General features: G+C 31.8%; 1 protein-coding gene across 2 annotated transcripts in view; it reads left to right on the forward strand.

Moving 5' to 3' along the window:
- LOC132923472 (DE-cadherin) overlaps positions 1-18,333 on the forward strand; it is a 90,458-nt gene extending 72,125 nt beyond the window's left edge. Inside the window, exons 3-23 of one of the 2 annotated variants that reach the window (XM_060987493.1) lie at positions 4,320-4,454; positions 7,656-7,781; positions 8,216-8,365; positions 8,673-8,696; positions 9,089-9,277; positions 9,373-9,578; positions 9,721-9,895; positions 11,008-11,356; positions 12,033-12,295; positions 12,385-12,543; positions 12,647-12,925; positions 13,275-13,428; positions 13,506-14,026; positions 14,093-14,296; positions 14,367-14,608; positions 14,680-14,888; positions 14,951-15,090; positions 15,162-15,513; positions 15,578-15,790; positions 16,354-16,506; positions 16,628-18,333. In XM_060987493.1, coding sequence (XP_060843476.1) covers positions 4,320-4,454; positions 7,656-7,781; positions 8,216-8,365; positions 8,673-8,696; positions 9,089-9,277; positions 9,373-9,578; positions 9,721-9,895; positions 11,008-11,356; positions 12,033-12,295; positions 12,385-12,543; positions 12,647-12,925; positions 13,275-13,428; positions 13,506-14,026; positions 14,093-14,296; positions 14,367-14,608; positions 14,680-14,888; positions 14,951-15,090; positions 15,162-15,513; positions 15,578-15,790; positions 16,354-16,506; positions 16,628-16,770 — 4,386 coding nt within the window. In that variant the 3' untranslated portion in view covers positions 16,771-18,333. The remainder of the gene's footprint in view (positions 1-4,319; positions 4,455-7,655; positions 7,782-8,215; positions 8,366-8,672; positions 8,697-9,088; positions 9,278-9,372; positions 9,579-9,720; positions 9,896-11,007; positions 11,357-12,032; positions 12,296-12,384; positions 12,544-12,646; positions 12,926-13,274; positions 13,429-13,505; positions 14,027-14,092; positions 14,297-14,366; positions 14,609-14,679; positions 14,889-14,950; positions 15,091-15,161; positions 15,514-15,577; positions 15,791-16,353; positions 16,507-16,627) is intronic. The other variant, XM_060987494.1, reaches the window with a different exon arrangement.
- The last annotated feature ends 284 nt before the right edge of the window (positions 18,334-18,617 follow it).

Consider the following 18,617-nt stretch of genomic DNA (forward strand, 5'->3'; position numbering starts at 1 on the left):
TATTATTATAGCTTCAGCGTACGATAATAAAACTATGTGTACCGTGGCTTTTTTAAATTGAAAAACATTGCCAAGGCGGCGCAGCCTACTCGTCTGCCATCGATTCAACACATTTCCATTGGTAAAAATATATATTTTATTATTATTATTATTATTATTATTATTATTATTATCTGAGAATGCATTTCGAGTAGTGTAATACAGTATCGCGTATATACATATATAGGACGCAAGTATCCGTTGTGCGCATATATCATTTTTTTTTTACTCGACAGACGGGCGTATATTATATATATTTATTATACGAACGTGCGTGTGTATTTTCTGTTTGGGTTTGTTTTGTATATAATATGATACAACGACGGAGATAGTATACTTATGTATAATACTGTATATACGGAAGGCAGCAGCGTGCCGTACCTATGAGTTGAGCAGAAGTTTTTTCCCTCATTCGATTTACTGGGAAGCGCGTATGGTGCACACCGGTAGTGTCGCGATACGGATATCGTTTTACGTTCATAATAGGATTTGCGGTGGACACATAGATATAGATGGATATGGCGATGATAATAAATAGTGATAGGGAGATAGAGAGAGTGAAAGGCTAAACTTTTCACGCGTATGCTGTCTGATGTATAGTGGCGCGTTCGTGGAATTAAAATTAAAAAAGTGTATTTATATATAAATAAATATAAGTTGATAATCCATGTTCTGCAAATTATGGCAGAATAGTACCCATCTATTGCATACATAGCACGCATATACACTATACAGTCATATAGGTATATACGTATTTTATTTTTTCGCGTGACTGACTAAACCGTTTTCTATATATATATATATATATATATTTTACACACATAGTTTTCCCCTGTACAGTATAATAATACGTAGGTATGTATTTAATATATATAATAATACATAATATTATTATGCGGTGTGTTCATTTTATAATTTTTTTTTGCTCCAAGTGCATTCGGTTAGCCCAAAATGACCGTATTAATTATACGAAAATTACCCGAGGATTGCGTGTCACTTTTGATGTTATATATATATGCCCGTCGTGGTTGTACGTTGTATACACTATACACCATTTATGTGTGTACTTACCAAATCAAAATAATAACACGTAACAATCTCATCGCCACCATACATATAATGCATACCTTCGTTATATCTGTTTGGTAACGGATTTAATTAAAATAATAATAAATGGAAACATGCGTGTAATATTGTGCGCGTGCGCTCGCGAGAGTGATGGAAAATAATAGCCGATAGGTAATAATAAAACAATTTTAATGGTACTATATTATAGATTTAACAATGTTTTGGTTCGCGTATTTTCTTGCCAATTGTTGTTTTAATATATGTTGTTGTTTTTGTGTCGTCTGGCGCCCGATCGAATTAAGCACAACGATTGTCGTCGATATCATTACGACGACTGTTGGCGTAGAAAGAATCTAAATGGAATATCATTAATGCTCGTGTTGGTCATTTCACTCGTTTCATCGACATACCTAGTAGTTTAAATACCTTACACGAATCACGATTTTCGGAAAACGTCTGAACTGCTGTGTTGTACACTCGTACCTATGTATAACACGCTTGGTGTTATAAAATTTAGTTTGATGCAGACGTTTATAACGTTTCAAGTGGCTAAATAATATTATATATTTTGAATAACGATTTTACGATTTATTTTTATTTTGAATTACAAAATGATCAAACCAATTTATAGTAAATGTATAGTAAAAAGATCGTTTAGCACGTTGTAATCTAAGGTTATACAATTTTTCGTGACGTTATCATTAAGGTAGTGATTTCCGAATAGCTTTTATCAATCTTCCGAAAAATGCAACATCCCTGCAACCCAACGACGCTTCACTTGAAGTATATATTATATAATCTTGTTGCCTTAATGTCTTGTATTGGTGTCCAATACAAAAGAGTCCAAAAGATAACGGTACCAAAAAATCATTCATTTTATGACATCTACATACCTTATGAAAGGCACAATCGTTTTCGTGACGTCTTTCCTCGCAAATAACAGCGTGGCATTTCTTAAGAATAGTTTAGTCAAAAATTATAACATTTTAATAGATTTGATGGATAAACGGAATATAAAAATTAAATAGGACGAGCTGTAGGTGGATTAGAATTGCTTTCGGCATAGAACGTCTCCGAATAATATTTAATTTATCCTGGGCACTTATATATAGGGTTTACGATAATATTTGTGGTGTCATCGAAGGGCGTTCGTCTCTTCAACTTTAAAGATTTTGTATTTTAATGTTTACGTTGAAGACATTGTCAATACAATAATATTATATTATAATGTATTGATAAAGACGCGTTTTCTTATAATAAGTCTACTTGTTATTTCATGTGTTATTGTTTATGATGTATTGTTTGTACAAAATTTACTAAGAAAGATTTGGAATCGATCGGATGCTGAACAGTTCACCCACCGTTTCGGTGTGTGTATATATATATATAAATATATTTACGAGCGGGCAGAGGTTCGTTCCAGTTCGTTACGTTCTTTTCCGGCGCGCACGTTCGACTCGAGGGTTCAAGGATTACTCGTTTAATCAGCTGCTTTATAGACTGTCAAAATGTCTATCTCCGCTGGAGTTTTGTTGTTGTCGAAGTATATCCGTCGCGTAAATATTGTTGATGGAATTTTTTATCATTATTTATTGTGCAACGTATGTGGGTGGGGGTATACGATTTTTGTCGTTCACAATCGATATATAGAGAAAATAAAAATACGAGTATATAACATTGTATTTTATACATTTGATGTTATTCGTGAAATAAAAATTCCACCTAATAACATTATGCTGTCCGATTTTCCAGATACGATCTAACAGAACCAAACCAGGTTTGGCTATGACATTTGATCGTGAACTCAGACGCAGTAATTATTGATTTTTTTTTTGTTGTTGTTGTCTGTCTACTGGATAAAGTTTGCTAACTCAATAGTCTTATTATAAAATATAATACGTACGTGCCGTAATATTAATAGCTATTAAACCACGTAAATATGATTTTTTTAAATGTAGGTAAATAAAACAAATCCGGAGTCACAAAAAAGGTTAAATTGAATAAGTATACAATTTTTTTTTTATAATATAAAATATGTAGAGAATATATTATACAATAATAATTTACCTTTGGGTGTAATTAAATACATGGAGTTATACATCATAATAACGGTTTAAAATTTTAATTGAAAGCGGTTATTGTGTGTATAATTTTTCGTCTATTGTATTAATTCTTAAAGACCGGTCAACCATTAAAATTCCATTTAGGTCTTAAAATCCCTTTTAAGCCCAAGTCGTACATTTAAAATGCACTTGGTATATATTATAATAGTGTATTAAAAAAAAAAAAAAAAAAAAAACACTCATTAAAAATCGTTTAAAATCTGTAGACAGTCGGTCGCTTTAATATTCTTTCCGCCGACTTTCCCGACAGATGACTAATTGCTTTAGAAGACTTTTTCGCTTCTTATTCACACCTCAGGACACTACTATTATTTATTCGTTATTATTACTTTTAATCTCGCTGTACGGCGTGACTCTTACAGTGGTAGTAGTGAATATTTAATTACAATTCGACGAAAATCACTGCGTTCGAGGATTTTTATCGATCCGTCCGCATTCGCCGAAAAATAAATATGTATAATATTACAAGATTTAAACTTCCGTCTATCGATGTTTGAAGGTCCGCAACAGATATTCCATAATAATAATCGATCTATAAAGGCGTTGGCGGATTACTGGGTCATTACTGAGCACATCCTATTCGCTATCCTATCCCGAACGCCGCTACCATCCGCGGTTATTTTATATACATTAATTTTTCACCCACCTGCATTATGGTCTACATTATATCAATCATGCATTGTTTATTACGAGTATATTATATAATGTATTAGTGTTATACGCGTGAACTTGAGTCATTATGAACGTACATGTATTGAGTCGACTATCTGTATCTGTGCATCGGATCGTCTGCCGAGGTCGTCCTACACCCAATGTATTCCATAATATTCAAAAGCTCGTCCATGTAATTGATATCAGCAAATTTTCGATAAAAGCATGTGCCGAGGGTATGGTGTGTGTGTGTGTGTGTATGTGTGCAAACATATAATTACGTGTTTAAACTCGTATCTATGTATTTTTGTATAACGGTTTAATCCGATGCTGCAGTGTCCAGGAAATCTGTATGTTGATATAATATAATAATGCATATTCCCCCTCTTTAATTTTTCGTCACACGATCATATTAATAATTATTTTTTTGTGTTACAGTTCCAGGACAACAGAGGATCGGGCCCAAAACTTGGTTTGACGGTACAGGACAACCACAAGCCGGTATTTACAGACTGTTTAAATTACCAGCCTACCGTCAAGGAAGAACAACCAACCAACACTTATGTATTTACCGTAAGTATATTATAATACGGTTTCTTTACGTTTATTTATTTGTTTATAAAATAAAATAAAATAGTTGAGCAGATATTATTTGTTATATGGCTTGTTCACGTGAGTGTAGTGCTGAGAAATGATGAAAATATTAAAAAAAAAAAAACATATTGATAAGATTGAAAAGGGTAGATAGCGAACATCATCATATCAAATATTAACCAACTATAAAAAAGCTTATTCGAAATTTCTATTTATATCATATATCACTGCTGGGCACTGATTTAGCCCTTTCCTTAATAGTATTGATACTGTAAAAAAATATCGTTGTGTCAATAATAAAGTATTACTATAATATCCGTAGACTTATCGTCTGCACTGGTTAATTAACTACTTATGTACACATTATACCCATCAGATCTACCTAACTAACCTATACATTATTATATTGGATCCGCCTTCTTACTATACAGTATACTTACGTCCTACGTCTGTGATTTCGAAAACTACACGCAAAGTACAAAACCGTACTGAATAAAATATTTACCCGAGCAATTTGTGAACGTATAATATAATACGATCGTGTCGTATGTAACCCGGCATTAACGTCGTGGTTACGTAATAAATGTGTAGGTATGCTATATTTTGCGAGTAAATTATTACATAACTCTACTTAAAATATAACAATAATTAAACCTTTTGAAAGTAACCCTATTGTTTATAGACTTTAAAGACTATTATATTGCAATTAATTAACGATTAACTTTCCAAGATATTTTTGTAACTTGTTTATCATTGATATAAATTTTTTGTAAAAATAAATATCGAATGTCTGTTACATAATAACAATTTAATTGATGGGTTCATTTTTTTTTTAGTCCAATACACATATTATTAATTAATATAGTGTTATATTAAAATATTATCTTATACCTAATACAGTTATTGCTCTCATTGAAATATAACCATTTATCTCTGTATCTGAAAATATTAATAGAGACTGCGATAAAAAAAAAAATGGGTACAACGCTCAACAACAAAACTAATTTTCTTCTTCTATTACATCTCATTATATCTACACACTCTGATCATTACTGCCTTCTCAAGTGAACTTATCTTCAATTCTTCGATATTTTATTTTATTTTTTTTTTTGTGTTTACGTCGTGTAATATTGTTACACACATCAAAATAACTAACTATAGTACTATACAATCGTAGTGTAGCTAAATTGCCTATCCAAGACGCCGCGCTTTCATAATATTGTATTATTGAAAAACATAAGAATACAATGATAAAAATACAGCTACGACATACCAGAAATAAATGATTTACGGCATCGATTGATGTACCTGAATTTATAACACCCTGTTAGTGTAATCGTATTAAAATACTTATTACCCCGTGTCTGGTCTAATGTTTTAAAATAAAAAAAATCATTTATATATTTATTCTATGTAAAAACTTAATTATTTATACAGCTAATACAATATCTATCTATAACTCGAATACCATCTACCTACTTAACCAACACGTCTCAACAATAATTCATTATAGGTATTCAAATTTTAATACTATTAATGAAAAATAAATATTTTTCGGAACAAACTATGCAATATTAACAAAGTCCAATAACGTATTTGTTTTTGTATATTCAATATTCATGTTATTACTCTCCTTAAATTATATACGCGCACTCTTTAAAATAATAATAATCAACACTTTTGAGATGTCAATTAATTTTATATCCGCCAGGCGTCCTTTCACACGAAAATTTGAAAAGATCACTAATTTAACGACAAAACAATTTAAATTAATTTTTATAAATGACTGGCGGGTAAATAGTTGAACTACTGCTGCAGCCTTAAAATTTTACATTGTTATAATAACAATAAGACATACATAAGGAAAACATTTCATCGTTAACAATGTTGTAGTTACTACATTTATCGAGGTATATATTATAACTATGATATTAATATATGTTATACGAATCAAAAAATTATTCTAAAAATGTACACCGTTTCATCTTTTCGTTTATCGATGTATAATTAAAACGAATCGCAATTAGGACCATATATATTTATACATGTATGTGTATACATAGGTGCACATAAGAATATTAAATGATAGGATTAAAAATTGATTTGCTATGTCAATAATAGAGAACAATCCTACTTTAATAATTAAACAGACATGCTGCGCGTCTACCATTTATACATTAAACAAACTGTTATAAAATATTTCGCAACGTCGGTTGTGGTTTATATGTAGGTACTACTACCATACATACAACCGCCATTCGACCTACACCACTGCTATTATATATTATCACTACTACAACGGCAAATGTATTTAAAAGGTTCAAAACTGCTCGTGGGTCGACATCGTGGGTAAACATATTATAATCATTGTTGTTAAATTGAATTACTATACATATAATATTATACCATACCTCGATTGTTATACGTTTGCATCAAGTCGTCGTCAGCTCTATACGGCGAAAACTCGGTGACTGTCAATACTCAATTCGATTATGTATTATTGTACCTATTGTAAAACCGTATGAAATTAAAAAAATATTGTATATATATAAATAAATATATATTATCGTCACTAGTGATAATTACTGTACCTACTGGTATTTACTGCAAGTCTCGCACTGAGAATGTTCTCAATTTGATTATAATTTCGTTTCAGTTTTAATTATAGAGAAAAGTGAATTTTTTTCTTTGGTATAAGTTATTTTGTAATTCACTACCCTGGCTTATGGCAATAAGGAGACGTTAAATTAAGTAATTAATTTTCTATTATTATAATATTGTATTATTATCGAAAAAAATAAATTAAGTTAAAAGGTTAGAATTAACTATATAATTAACGTATACGCCCATTTAAAACGTGCAAACAATTCTGTATTATATTATGCACGTATATTAAGTTTTTCCTTATCGAATGTATATAATATATATATATAATAATTACAATATATTATATCCAATTCGATTTCAATTAGGTAATATGTAACCCTATTGTTAGATACGCCCCTTTCTAATAAATTTTACTTATACAATGATTATTCGTGCGAATTATAATGATAATAATCTCCAAAATACTGTAAAAACAGTTCACTATAATAATGATGATATCGACGATAATAATAATAATAATAATGTACGTTTCACGCTCCGATAAATCTCACACGTGTGTCTTATCATTGTCAGGTCAAAGCGTTCGACAAGGACCCACCGGACAATGGAGGTACAATCACATACACATTTGTCAGCGCTCCCGGCGAACGTCCAAAGTTTTCCATCGACGCACAAACCGGAGATATAACCACTCGACACGTAAGTATAACATTGCTATTATTATGTGTTTAGAAACAGACGATTAGTGGCGTATTATCAATATTTGTACGAATGGATGGAGGGGAAAAGAAATGGTTTAAATTTTGATTTTTAGAATTCCGTTTTTATTGTTGTAGTTAATTTAACTAATTTGTTAAGGGATATTTGTAAATTATCAAACAATAATATATTGATTTTAAATTTAAAATTGGGTATGTAATACCTTGTGAAATACACACACACACACACACACACACACACACACACACAGGGGTATGTATAATTATTTAAAATGATTTTGGTTGTCTTAACAAAAAAAAAAAAAATTAGGAATGCAGAAAATTGCTGCGATTGTCTGTAACAAGATTGATTGGTTATGTTATCATCGATCAGTCTTCTAATCTAAATACCTCTTTACTATTTGTTGTTCACAGATGTTCGACCGGGACGAACCGACCCGCGAAAAAGAAGTGTACCTGTCGGTGAGGGCCACCGATAACGGAAAACCGCATCTGGACGACGTGTGCACTATCAAAGTGACCATCGAGGACGAGAACGACAACTCACCAGTTTTTGACAAAGTGGTGAGTTTATTATTCTTTCGAAATGATATGATATCGTGTGGGGTTGTATACATTTACGGTATCGTTGCGGGAGTGGTGCGATAATCGGTACGATAAACTTAACAATAAGCCTCCGACCGTTCTCGTACGCCCATCATTGCAATCGTAAACCGTATGCGCATCTGCATTAATACCGCCTTGCTGCAGTCTACTAACTGCATCTTTTATTGCATATACTAACGAATCATCAACACGATATAATAACATTGTTATTACTACTATTTTATTTTTATTTATTACCTGTATTGTATACATACATCGAATCCAGGTCTATCGAGGATTCAACTACAAGGTACAGCGTGTGTTTCTGCATGCACTTCGCCGAATATGATATAATTCGTCGTTTTTTATAAATTTTATTTTTTTATTTGCATGGATTCCGCTCAGACGGACTTGTGTTATAATATTTATGTGTTTGATATTTATAATATATATTATGTATTGAAATTATTTTATGAACACATTTCCCATCGTTTCAATCGTTCAAAATCAGCTGGTTTTTTTTTTTTTTTTTTAAACTTTTCTAGTCATCGTTTTACTCAACATTTTTAAAAAAGTGTTTGAAATGCATGCCGCATGTTGTTTTATTTTTATAATATTTTTTACTATCAATTCGTTGCTTCTAAAACGGTTTTAACAGTTATAATATGTGTAGTTGTTTATTATTTTTATTTTATTTTTAAGAACTATGTTGAATCTGTACCCCAAGACTTACTGGCCAAAAGCGAAGTGATGAGAATATCGGCCACCGATATCGATGATGGTAAAAATAGTGCCATACAATACGATCTATCACCTAGAATACCGCACGACTCGAATTATTTTCGTATCGATCAAAACACAGGCGTCATTTATTTGGATCGCGCAATCGACGTACGTATAATATCGTAATTGAATCGATTATATTCTGTATACATTGATTTTTCTACTTAAAACAGATTTATAAATTATTATTATTATTATTTTAGCGAGATCCCGGCTACAAGTTCAAAATGCGAGCTACTGCCACCGATCAAGGCGTGGTTCCCAAATCGGCTACGATGGATCTAGAGATTTTGGTAGTCGAATCGCACAAAAAAGCACCCACGTTCATATCCGTTCAGCCCGACGAAGTTATCCGTCTGCCGGAAAACCTAACTAATTTCAGTTTTGACATTGCCACCATCATCGCGGCGTAAGTTGTGTCTCCCAAACATGATATAATCTATAACTTTATAAACCAACTCCAAAATAACAATCCCCACATTTGTGAAACGTTGTTATAATAATGTGTATTGTCGGGTTTGGCCCGGTCTCTTTAAACGTATATTATTTAGATCGAACACGGATGAAAAATCTCCGGTTTTTGAGTTGGTGCCTGGCCGCACAGAACAATCAAACAAATTGAACACTTTCCGATTGGAATCTGAAGGAAACACCGCTCATATCAGATTGTCGAGACACATGGACTACGAATCGATCTCCGAGTACATTCTTAACATTCGAATACAGGTAAAAAGTTTGTGTTGTTTACATAATAGTTTAATCCGTCGAGATATATAAATAAGATGACTGTCAACACTGCTCGTGAGTGTGTAGTATTTTTTTAATAATAATATGCAACACAATATCTGAATGTATATGTGAATTATACCACAGCCCTAAGTCTGTCTCAGTCTTACAAACGTACAACATAGCAAATTTGTATTCAACAGAATCCTGTATCGTGTATTTTAAATTTAAGGGTGAAATTGACCTATTATCATAAATTTTAAATTTTTTTTCAAATAAGAACGAGTTATGAGCATCTAAAAATTATGTTATTTACACAGTTATAACTCGCTATTAAAAAAAATGTATTAAAAGCTTGTAGAGATTCCAACATAATATACATTCTGTTTACTTTAAATTTAATAATTATAGACCAATTCACTAATATTAAAGCTATCAACAAAAAATGGATTCTTCTGAACATTAATTTGATGAATGTACGTTAGTAAAACGGAGACAAAATACATTATGCGGGTGTACAGGTCGGAGTTTCGTCTTTGTGCTGAACCTCGACAATTTTAATAACTGACTATTGTTAATTAAAATGTATTATTCTACTTTAAAATATTATCGACTTAAATTAAATTGTCTCGTAAACCGGCTATAATCTAGATTCTAGATTAAATAACAACCCGAAAATTAAAATTATTATTATGTTATTTTAATAACATAAAATGCATAGGTAGAATCTCTAAATTGTAAAATCGAATTTTTTTTAAGACTTGCCCGTTAAAGGCCTCTCGAAAAGTGGACGTTACACAATACTGCGCAAAGCTGCAAGTATTGTAGGTACATATATTACATGTTTTCTACAATTTGTATAAGATAAATTTCCTTATTAGTTTTGAGAATTGACATACTTATATCCCCCCACAAATGGTTTTTAATCTCTCTTTCTCTCTCTCTCTCTCTGTATATTGTATGTATGTATGTATGTATGTATGTATGTATGTATGTATGTATGTATGTATATATTATACGTATGCATATCTGCGGTAGACTGCGATAAACGCTCAATAATTCAATATTATCGTATTGCGCGTAAATAAATAATACGTTTTTTATGTCATCAGAACAAGCATAACCTGGCAGCGGAACACCAGTTGAATATCCAAGTACTAGATGTCAACGACAACATACCGGTGTTTACCGAAGTCGTATCTGGTTCCGTGCTGGAAAACGAACCGGCTGGCACAGCCGTAATGCAGGTCCGGGCGATCGACGCTGACTCGAGCATTGCCAACAACCGCGTCACGTATGAGTTGGCCGATAACCGCGAGTACTTCACCATCGACCCGTACACCGGCAACATCACAACGTTAGTAATGTTTGACCGCGAGAAACAGGACGTGTACAACGTCAAGGTAATCGCTACGGATAACGCGCCGTCGGCGCTGTACTCGACCGGTGAACACAACAAGGGTGAGTACAAGGGTGCTGAGGAAGACTACTCTAAAATAAACGCTAAATTAGTGTATAATAAACTGTCGGTGACGAGGTTGATTGCTTATGTCGGTGAATGGGAGGAAGAGGCACTCGCCTAGATTCATCTTAAAACTTCGATTTTGTTTGACAATAATATTGGTGACTATCTACCATGGGGCAAAAACACCGAATATTTTAAACTAAAATTATCGTAGAAATTATCGTGCGTATATTATGACTAAATTTATCGGAAAAAAATTCTAATTAAAGTTTTTGAAGCGTCTTTTTTTTATTACTATGATATGACCTACATAATACGCTATTTATGCACGCCGAATGTTGTATTTTAAATTATTTGAATACCAAATCAAATAATGGGAGGAGTTGATGAAATAGGATTGCGAATGCATGATAATAATAATATATTCGTAGAAAAACAATGAAGATATAATCCCTCCCCAAAACAAATTTCTAATTATGTCCACTGGCTTAATTTAACTGTTATAAACATAGACTCGTAATATTAGAACGATAATTATTAGTAACCCTCTGTGCAGACGTTCGACCAAATAAACAGCTTTTACCGTCACGCCCACGCCGTTACTAAAGCTCCACAACTATTTACTACGGTCTTGTATATTTATTATTTATATATATAAATGTTGTTGTACAGGCGAACAAGTGTTCCGGATCGAGATCGCCGACAAAAACGACCATCCTCCTCATTTCACCCAGGCCGTCTACGAGGCGGAAGAGATACCGGAAGACGCCAACTTAAACGCTCTGGTCACGGAAGTGAAGGCCCTGGACGACGACACCGCGTCCCCAGTCACGTACAGCATTGTGGAAGGCAACATCTACAACGCGTTCCTAATCGAAAACACGACCGGAAAAATCAAAGTCAACAGTCAGCTGGATTACGAAAACATCACCGACGTAAGTGCCTCCTACTTAACACACGTACCGACAAGCGTTGTTTGCCAAAGTCTGTATAATTATATGTGTATATGTTTGAAATCCCGCAGTATGTGTTGAGAGTGAGAGCGTTCGACGGAGCGTTCGAGGACTATTGTACCGTCCAGATAAAAATATCCAACGTCAACGACAACCCGCCAGTGTTCCAACCGTACGAAGGAAATATAACAATCACGGAAGAAGAACTCGTGCCGGGCTGTATCACAAAGGTAAGCGATTACAAAATACTATTTTGTGTGCGTGTACGAACGCGTGCGTTTTATTTGAATAGAATTTGTTCACGATGATTGTAATGTCTGTTTCGTGCTGTAGTTGGAAGCGTACGATCCAGATATTCAGGACCGATCAATGGATCAGCGTATCGTATACTCTGTGGTGAAAGATGATCAACGTAAGTTAATGACCATCAACAAAAATGGATGTCTATCGCTCATAAAACCCCTTGATCGCGATCCACCAAACGGTTATGCTACATGGCAAGTGATCATACAAGCGAGCGACGAAGGTGGTGGCCCAAAGAGCTTGCAACAAACCACAGAAGTCATCATTGCACTCAGAGATATTAACGACAATGCACCATATTTAGATATGGTAAGTTATTGAACAATATTAATAACTGAACTGAGTTTATTCATTTTCTTTATTCAAGATGACTGTGTATGCTTAAAACAAATACAATTTTTTTATTCCATTTATTTTAATTGTTTTTATAGTACACTTTTTATACTGATTAATCAATTTATCTGGCAATGAAGTAAAATTGATCCTGATAGCCTATTAGTGGAATCCTTAATTGAATTTCTTCTTAAAAAATAGCAAACTATAATTAAAAAAATATATTTATTTATAACATTTATTTAAAAAAAAAAATCTGTGAAAAGTGGTTTAATTATGAAAAGTAATCATTTTTTCGTAATTCATTTATTTGTTTTTTTTTCAGCACCAACCTGTAGTTTGGCGTGAGAATCAATTATCTGGGACAATAACACGACTGTCTGCTAAAGATAATGATGGGCCTGAAAACGGTGCACCATTTGAATATTTTATCTCATCTGATGCCTCCTACGAAATTAAAACAAAATTTGGAATTTCCGGTTTGTCAAATTATAGGCTAAAAAATTAACTTTTTTTTTTTGTAATTGTACTAATATGCTTTTTATATGATTCTCAGGAGTTGAACTTCAGGCATTAACCACATTTGATCGTGAAGAGAAAAAGTTTTATAATATACCTATCACAATAACTGATAGTGGAATACCTAGTTTAACTGGAACAAGTACACTCCAAGTAGTAATTGGTGATGAGAACGACAATGCCATGAAACCTGGCAGAAGCTCCATATTTGTATACACATATAAAGGCGAATCTCCAGACATGGAAATTGGACGTGTTTATGTTGATGACTTAGACGATTGGGACTTGCCTGACAAAAAGTTCAAGTGGCTACATGGGCCACATGAACGCTTTGACCTTAAATCAGAAACTGGAATGATCACTATGCTTCAAAACACCAAAGAACAGACTTTTGTCTTGGAGTTTGAAATCACTGAACAGGGAGCAAAGATTCCCAAACATACCGTGAATTCAACTGTTGTTGTTACTGTTAAAGAAATACCTGAAGAAGCTGTAGATAAGTCAGGATCGGTTAGATTAGCCGGAATTACAGCTGAAGAATTTATTACCCCTGGTCCGGTACGTATTATCTTAGTGAAACCATGAAAGCAATTTATAATTACAATACTTTTTATGTTAATTTAGGATAACATAAGTAAGGCAACTATATTAAAAAAACGGTTGGCTTCGATTTTAAACGCCACTGTTGAAAATGTTGATGTATTCACTATTCTGCATTCTCCTCACAATTTCAACGCCACCCAATTGGATGTACGTTTTTCCGCTCATGGTTCCCCATATTATCAGCCTGAAAGGATCAATGCTGCTATTGATAAACATCAAGCAGAGGTGAGGTTCAAAAATTATTTTACGTATTACATAACAAATTAAATAATTGTTTTTATAATATATTTTATAGCTTGAAAAAGAGTTAGGTGTCATTTTTCTTATGGTCAATATTGATGAATGTCTTGTCGAAAAGTTTTATTGTGAATCATCTTGTACAAATTTCTTGAACAAAAGCAACGAACCAGCCGCTGTATACACAAATACAACTTCTTTTGTTGGAATACGAGCTGTGATAGATCCATTTTGCCAGTGCGAACAGAGGGCAACTACTAAAATCACATGTCATAATGGCGGTAGTCCTACATCAGACGGGTAAGTTATTTACATACAATTTTCATTTTATTTAAATAGTTTAGTTAATGATACTGTTTTTATACTTTTAGTACTGGATGTCAGTGTCCTTCTGGTTTTGAAGGACCTCGATGCGAAATTCTCAGCATTGGTTTTTACGGTGAAGGTTATGCCTTGTATCCGCCCTTACAATCGTGTATGGAGTCTCACATGTCATTGGAAGTGCGCACCACTGTCGACAATGGTCTATTATTTTATGCTGGGCCCAGTAGTGTTAAACCTTCTCCACTGTCCGTACAAGGTATTTGGGACAAATTAAATTAACTTCAAATGTCTTTTATTAAACATAATTATATTCTACAGATTTCATGTCACTGGAGCTTAAAGATGGTTATCCTGTACTTTTGGTAGACTATGGCTCAGGAACACTAAAAATAGGACAAAAGCAAATTAAAATTTCTGACGGAGAACCACATCGCATTGAGATCATTTGGACAAAAACTGTACTTATAATTATTTATAATTATTTATTTTTATCACCATATCTAAATTTTTAATTATAAATCTGTTTCAGAGCATTGAAATGAAAGTAGACAGTTGCAATCTTCCATCTTGCTTAAGTCTTAGTCCTCCAATAGGACTCAACGAGTATTTGAACGTAAATGGACCTTTACAACTCGGTGGATCATTTGTCGACCTAAGAGCAATAGCAGCTACACGTAATTGGACCCATAAACCATTTACCAATGGATTCAATGGTTGTATACGTAATTTAACTTTCAACGGTCATCTATACAACTTGGGTGCTCCTAGTATGTCTCGCAATGTTGATTTTTCATGTACACACGGTACAGCAGTTGCTGTGTCATTTGGTATTGATGCTAGCTTCTTGATAGCCATTTTTGTGTGCCTAGCTGTTTTATTGAGTAAGTTAATACTCAGAAAAATTAATATTTAACATTACTAAAATAAAACTTTGTACTTGTTTAGTATTGCTACTAGCAGTAGTGGTGCATAGAAGAAAGTCTGATGATTTGTACAAAGACACTGATGATATTAGAGAAAACATAATCAACTATGAAGATGAAGGTGGCGGCGAGGGAGATATGACCGGTTATGATTTGAACGTTCTGCGGCTTATGTATGATGGCTCAGAACCTGTACAAGGATTTGATGATGCTGGAAATCTATTACAAAAACGTGGTACGCCTTTGTAATTTTCATGTTTAATAGTAATACATTGAAATTGGAACATTATATTTGAGCAGAAATTATTCGTGTAGGCCCAAATTAATAATTTCATTTTATTTTCATGTTGAATTATATTTAAATTACTATATATGTTTAATATGTTAAACATTTGGATATATATACTAAAAACACATCGTAAAACCAATATTTTCACCTTTGTTCAGAATTTAAATAATATACTAAAAATTAACTCAAAGTTACACATCTGTTAGTTTTACACTAAACTACCAAAATATACCAATATACAATAATTCATTTTATTATTTAAACTATATAAATTTAACTGCTGAAGTTTTCATTTGCATTATGCTAAAATGTTTCTAAATATTTAATAATTAGAGTAATTAATTCATCACTAGTAAATGATTCAAATGAGCACAAAATGAGCCATTTTTTAATTCTAATATATTTTTGCATATTACAATGTTGAATATAGTTTCCAGTATAATATTTTTTACTTTATATTATATTATTTATAATATTCAATATTTTGTTATAATTATTTTATTTTTCAGCTCCAGATGAAGTTCCTGATATTTGTGGCTTCCTCGGTGACAAACTGAATTCAGTAGATAATGATCCAGATTTAGGTCCATATGATGATGTCCGTAATTATATGTATGAAGGTGAAGGCAATTCAGTTGGATCACTTTCGTCATTAGCTTCAGGTTTGTTTAAGTCTTAATAATTCAACAGAAATATAATTATATAATATAGAAAATGACATTTTTTTTTTTTTTTTTTTATAAATATTTTAACTTTAATTTACATATTATAATGTATATATAGGTACGGATGATGGGGACTTAAACTTTGATTACCTTTCTAACTTTGGACCACGATTCCGCAAACTGGCTGATATGTATGGAGAAGATCCAAGTGATGAAGAAAGTGAAACGTACCGTAATACTCATCCTGAGTCGTGGTGCTAACACTCATTTGAAATTCGCTCTAAATAATCAGTTACCGGTGCATATGTTATCTGTAAGGTTATATAGCGAGTACATACCTAGACTTAAGTACCGACTACATAAAACATTAAAAACGAATCATTTGTACAGAGAGTTGACTGTACTCTAATGACAATTATCTAATAACAATATTTATTAAAAATATTTTTATTTTCATTTACTATTAATTGTTTTGTGTATTATTGACAGTAACGAAGTCAAATTTTTGTATATGAATTCAAAAATTGATTCGTGATCTCAACAACAGACTGCTTTAGTCTAATAATATTATTTTCAATTTTTTTTTTTTTGTAACAAAAACACAAATCTTTGTAGGCGTCAACATAAAACTATGTATAATATTTGTTTCGCTTACGCAATGTTTATAATTTAAGTTAAATCGCTTCCCAATAATTACTTGCATATTTTTCTATAGAATTTCATGAAATTCTCAGTTTTCTAATTATCCGGGGAAAGGGTTTTTTCCCTTGAACATGGTTTCAATAAATTTGATCCAAAATTGTTGTTACTCAATGTGTTATTGGCGATTGATGTTTATTTTTTTAGATACTTAAATGTTTTTAATAATATTTGTATACTGCCATTGGATCATTTTGAACTAACAACTTTTTAAACGCGTTGTACTTATTTGTAAATATATGAAAAATCAATCAGGGTTAATTATTATGCACAGATTGGCATACAGAATTCAATTGACTAAGAAATAACCGTAAAATATTATGTTTAAAAATCAAAATATTTTTAACTCCATTCCATATTATTTTAATCATAGTTTATATTTTACTACTATACTTTTTGCTTGAACACTGTAATACTTAAAATAATATTATTATTACAACATTCAACTAAAGTTCATAATAACTTAGGAGAAACCCACATGTTAATTATAATATTATATACAATATTCAATTTTTTTTTTATTATTATTGTAGATTATTACTTCGTTAAATCAAAGATTTTGTTGATTTTTTTTTTTTATGTGTTTGTATCCTCAACAAATAACTATATTATTATTTTATATTTATATACTATAAGAATGTAGTTTCTTTTATCCTCATCTTAGAAGCTATGTAGTAAGTTCATTAAAATTATTTTTTTCCTCTAAAAATATTTGTTAGTTTGTATGAATTATTATTTTGTATTGTTGCCATTTGTGATATGTACTTTATTATTTTGAAAAACTTGTAAAGGATAGACAAACATTTTATTTATATTATATTTAAAGAAAAGAAAAAACATTCCATTTGAAAATAATGTTGTTGATGCGCATATCTGTGCTTACAAACGACTGAAAACTTAAGATAATATTAGTTTTAAACTAAGAATTTTTTTATTAATTTTATCATATTATGTCTTATATAAGCTATACATATTGTATTTGTTAAGTTGTATTAATTAAGGTGTACATTTAGGGTAAACAATTTAAATCCTTATAATTTAATCACCCTTTTTTTGTACCTACCGTCATGTATTATTTATTATACACCTATACATTTATAAATGAAATTGATCAAGAACTATGCATTTTATTGCCTATGTATTATTTCTTTAATAAATGTATTTTTCCTAAGTTTACCTAATTCCTATTTCATATATTTTCTATTTAAATTATAAAGTGTAATTAATTCACTAAAGCTACAATGTATTGTGCTAGTTGGGTTTCATAAGCAAATACATTTTGTATCTAAAGCTGATAATAATAGTAGGAATGTCTAATAAAAAGTGTCACTTCTACCTTCAGTTAGCTATTATGTTCCAACATTTGTTTTTAAATGGAAAACTGTAGGAAAAATAAGAGATGTGAGGAG

Source organism: Rhopalosiphum padi, chromosome 2 (assembly GCF_020882245.1).
Source record: "Rhopalosiphum padi isolate XX-2018 chromosome 2, ASM2088224v1, whole genome shotgun sequence".
In the NCBI taxonomy this organism is placed as follows: domain Eukaryota; kingdom Metazoa; phylum Arthropoda; class Insecta; order Hemiptera; family Aphididae; genus Rhopalosiphum; species Rhopalosiphum padi.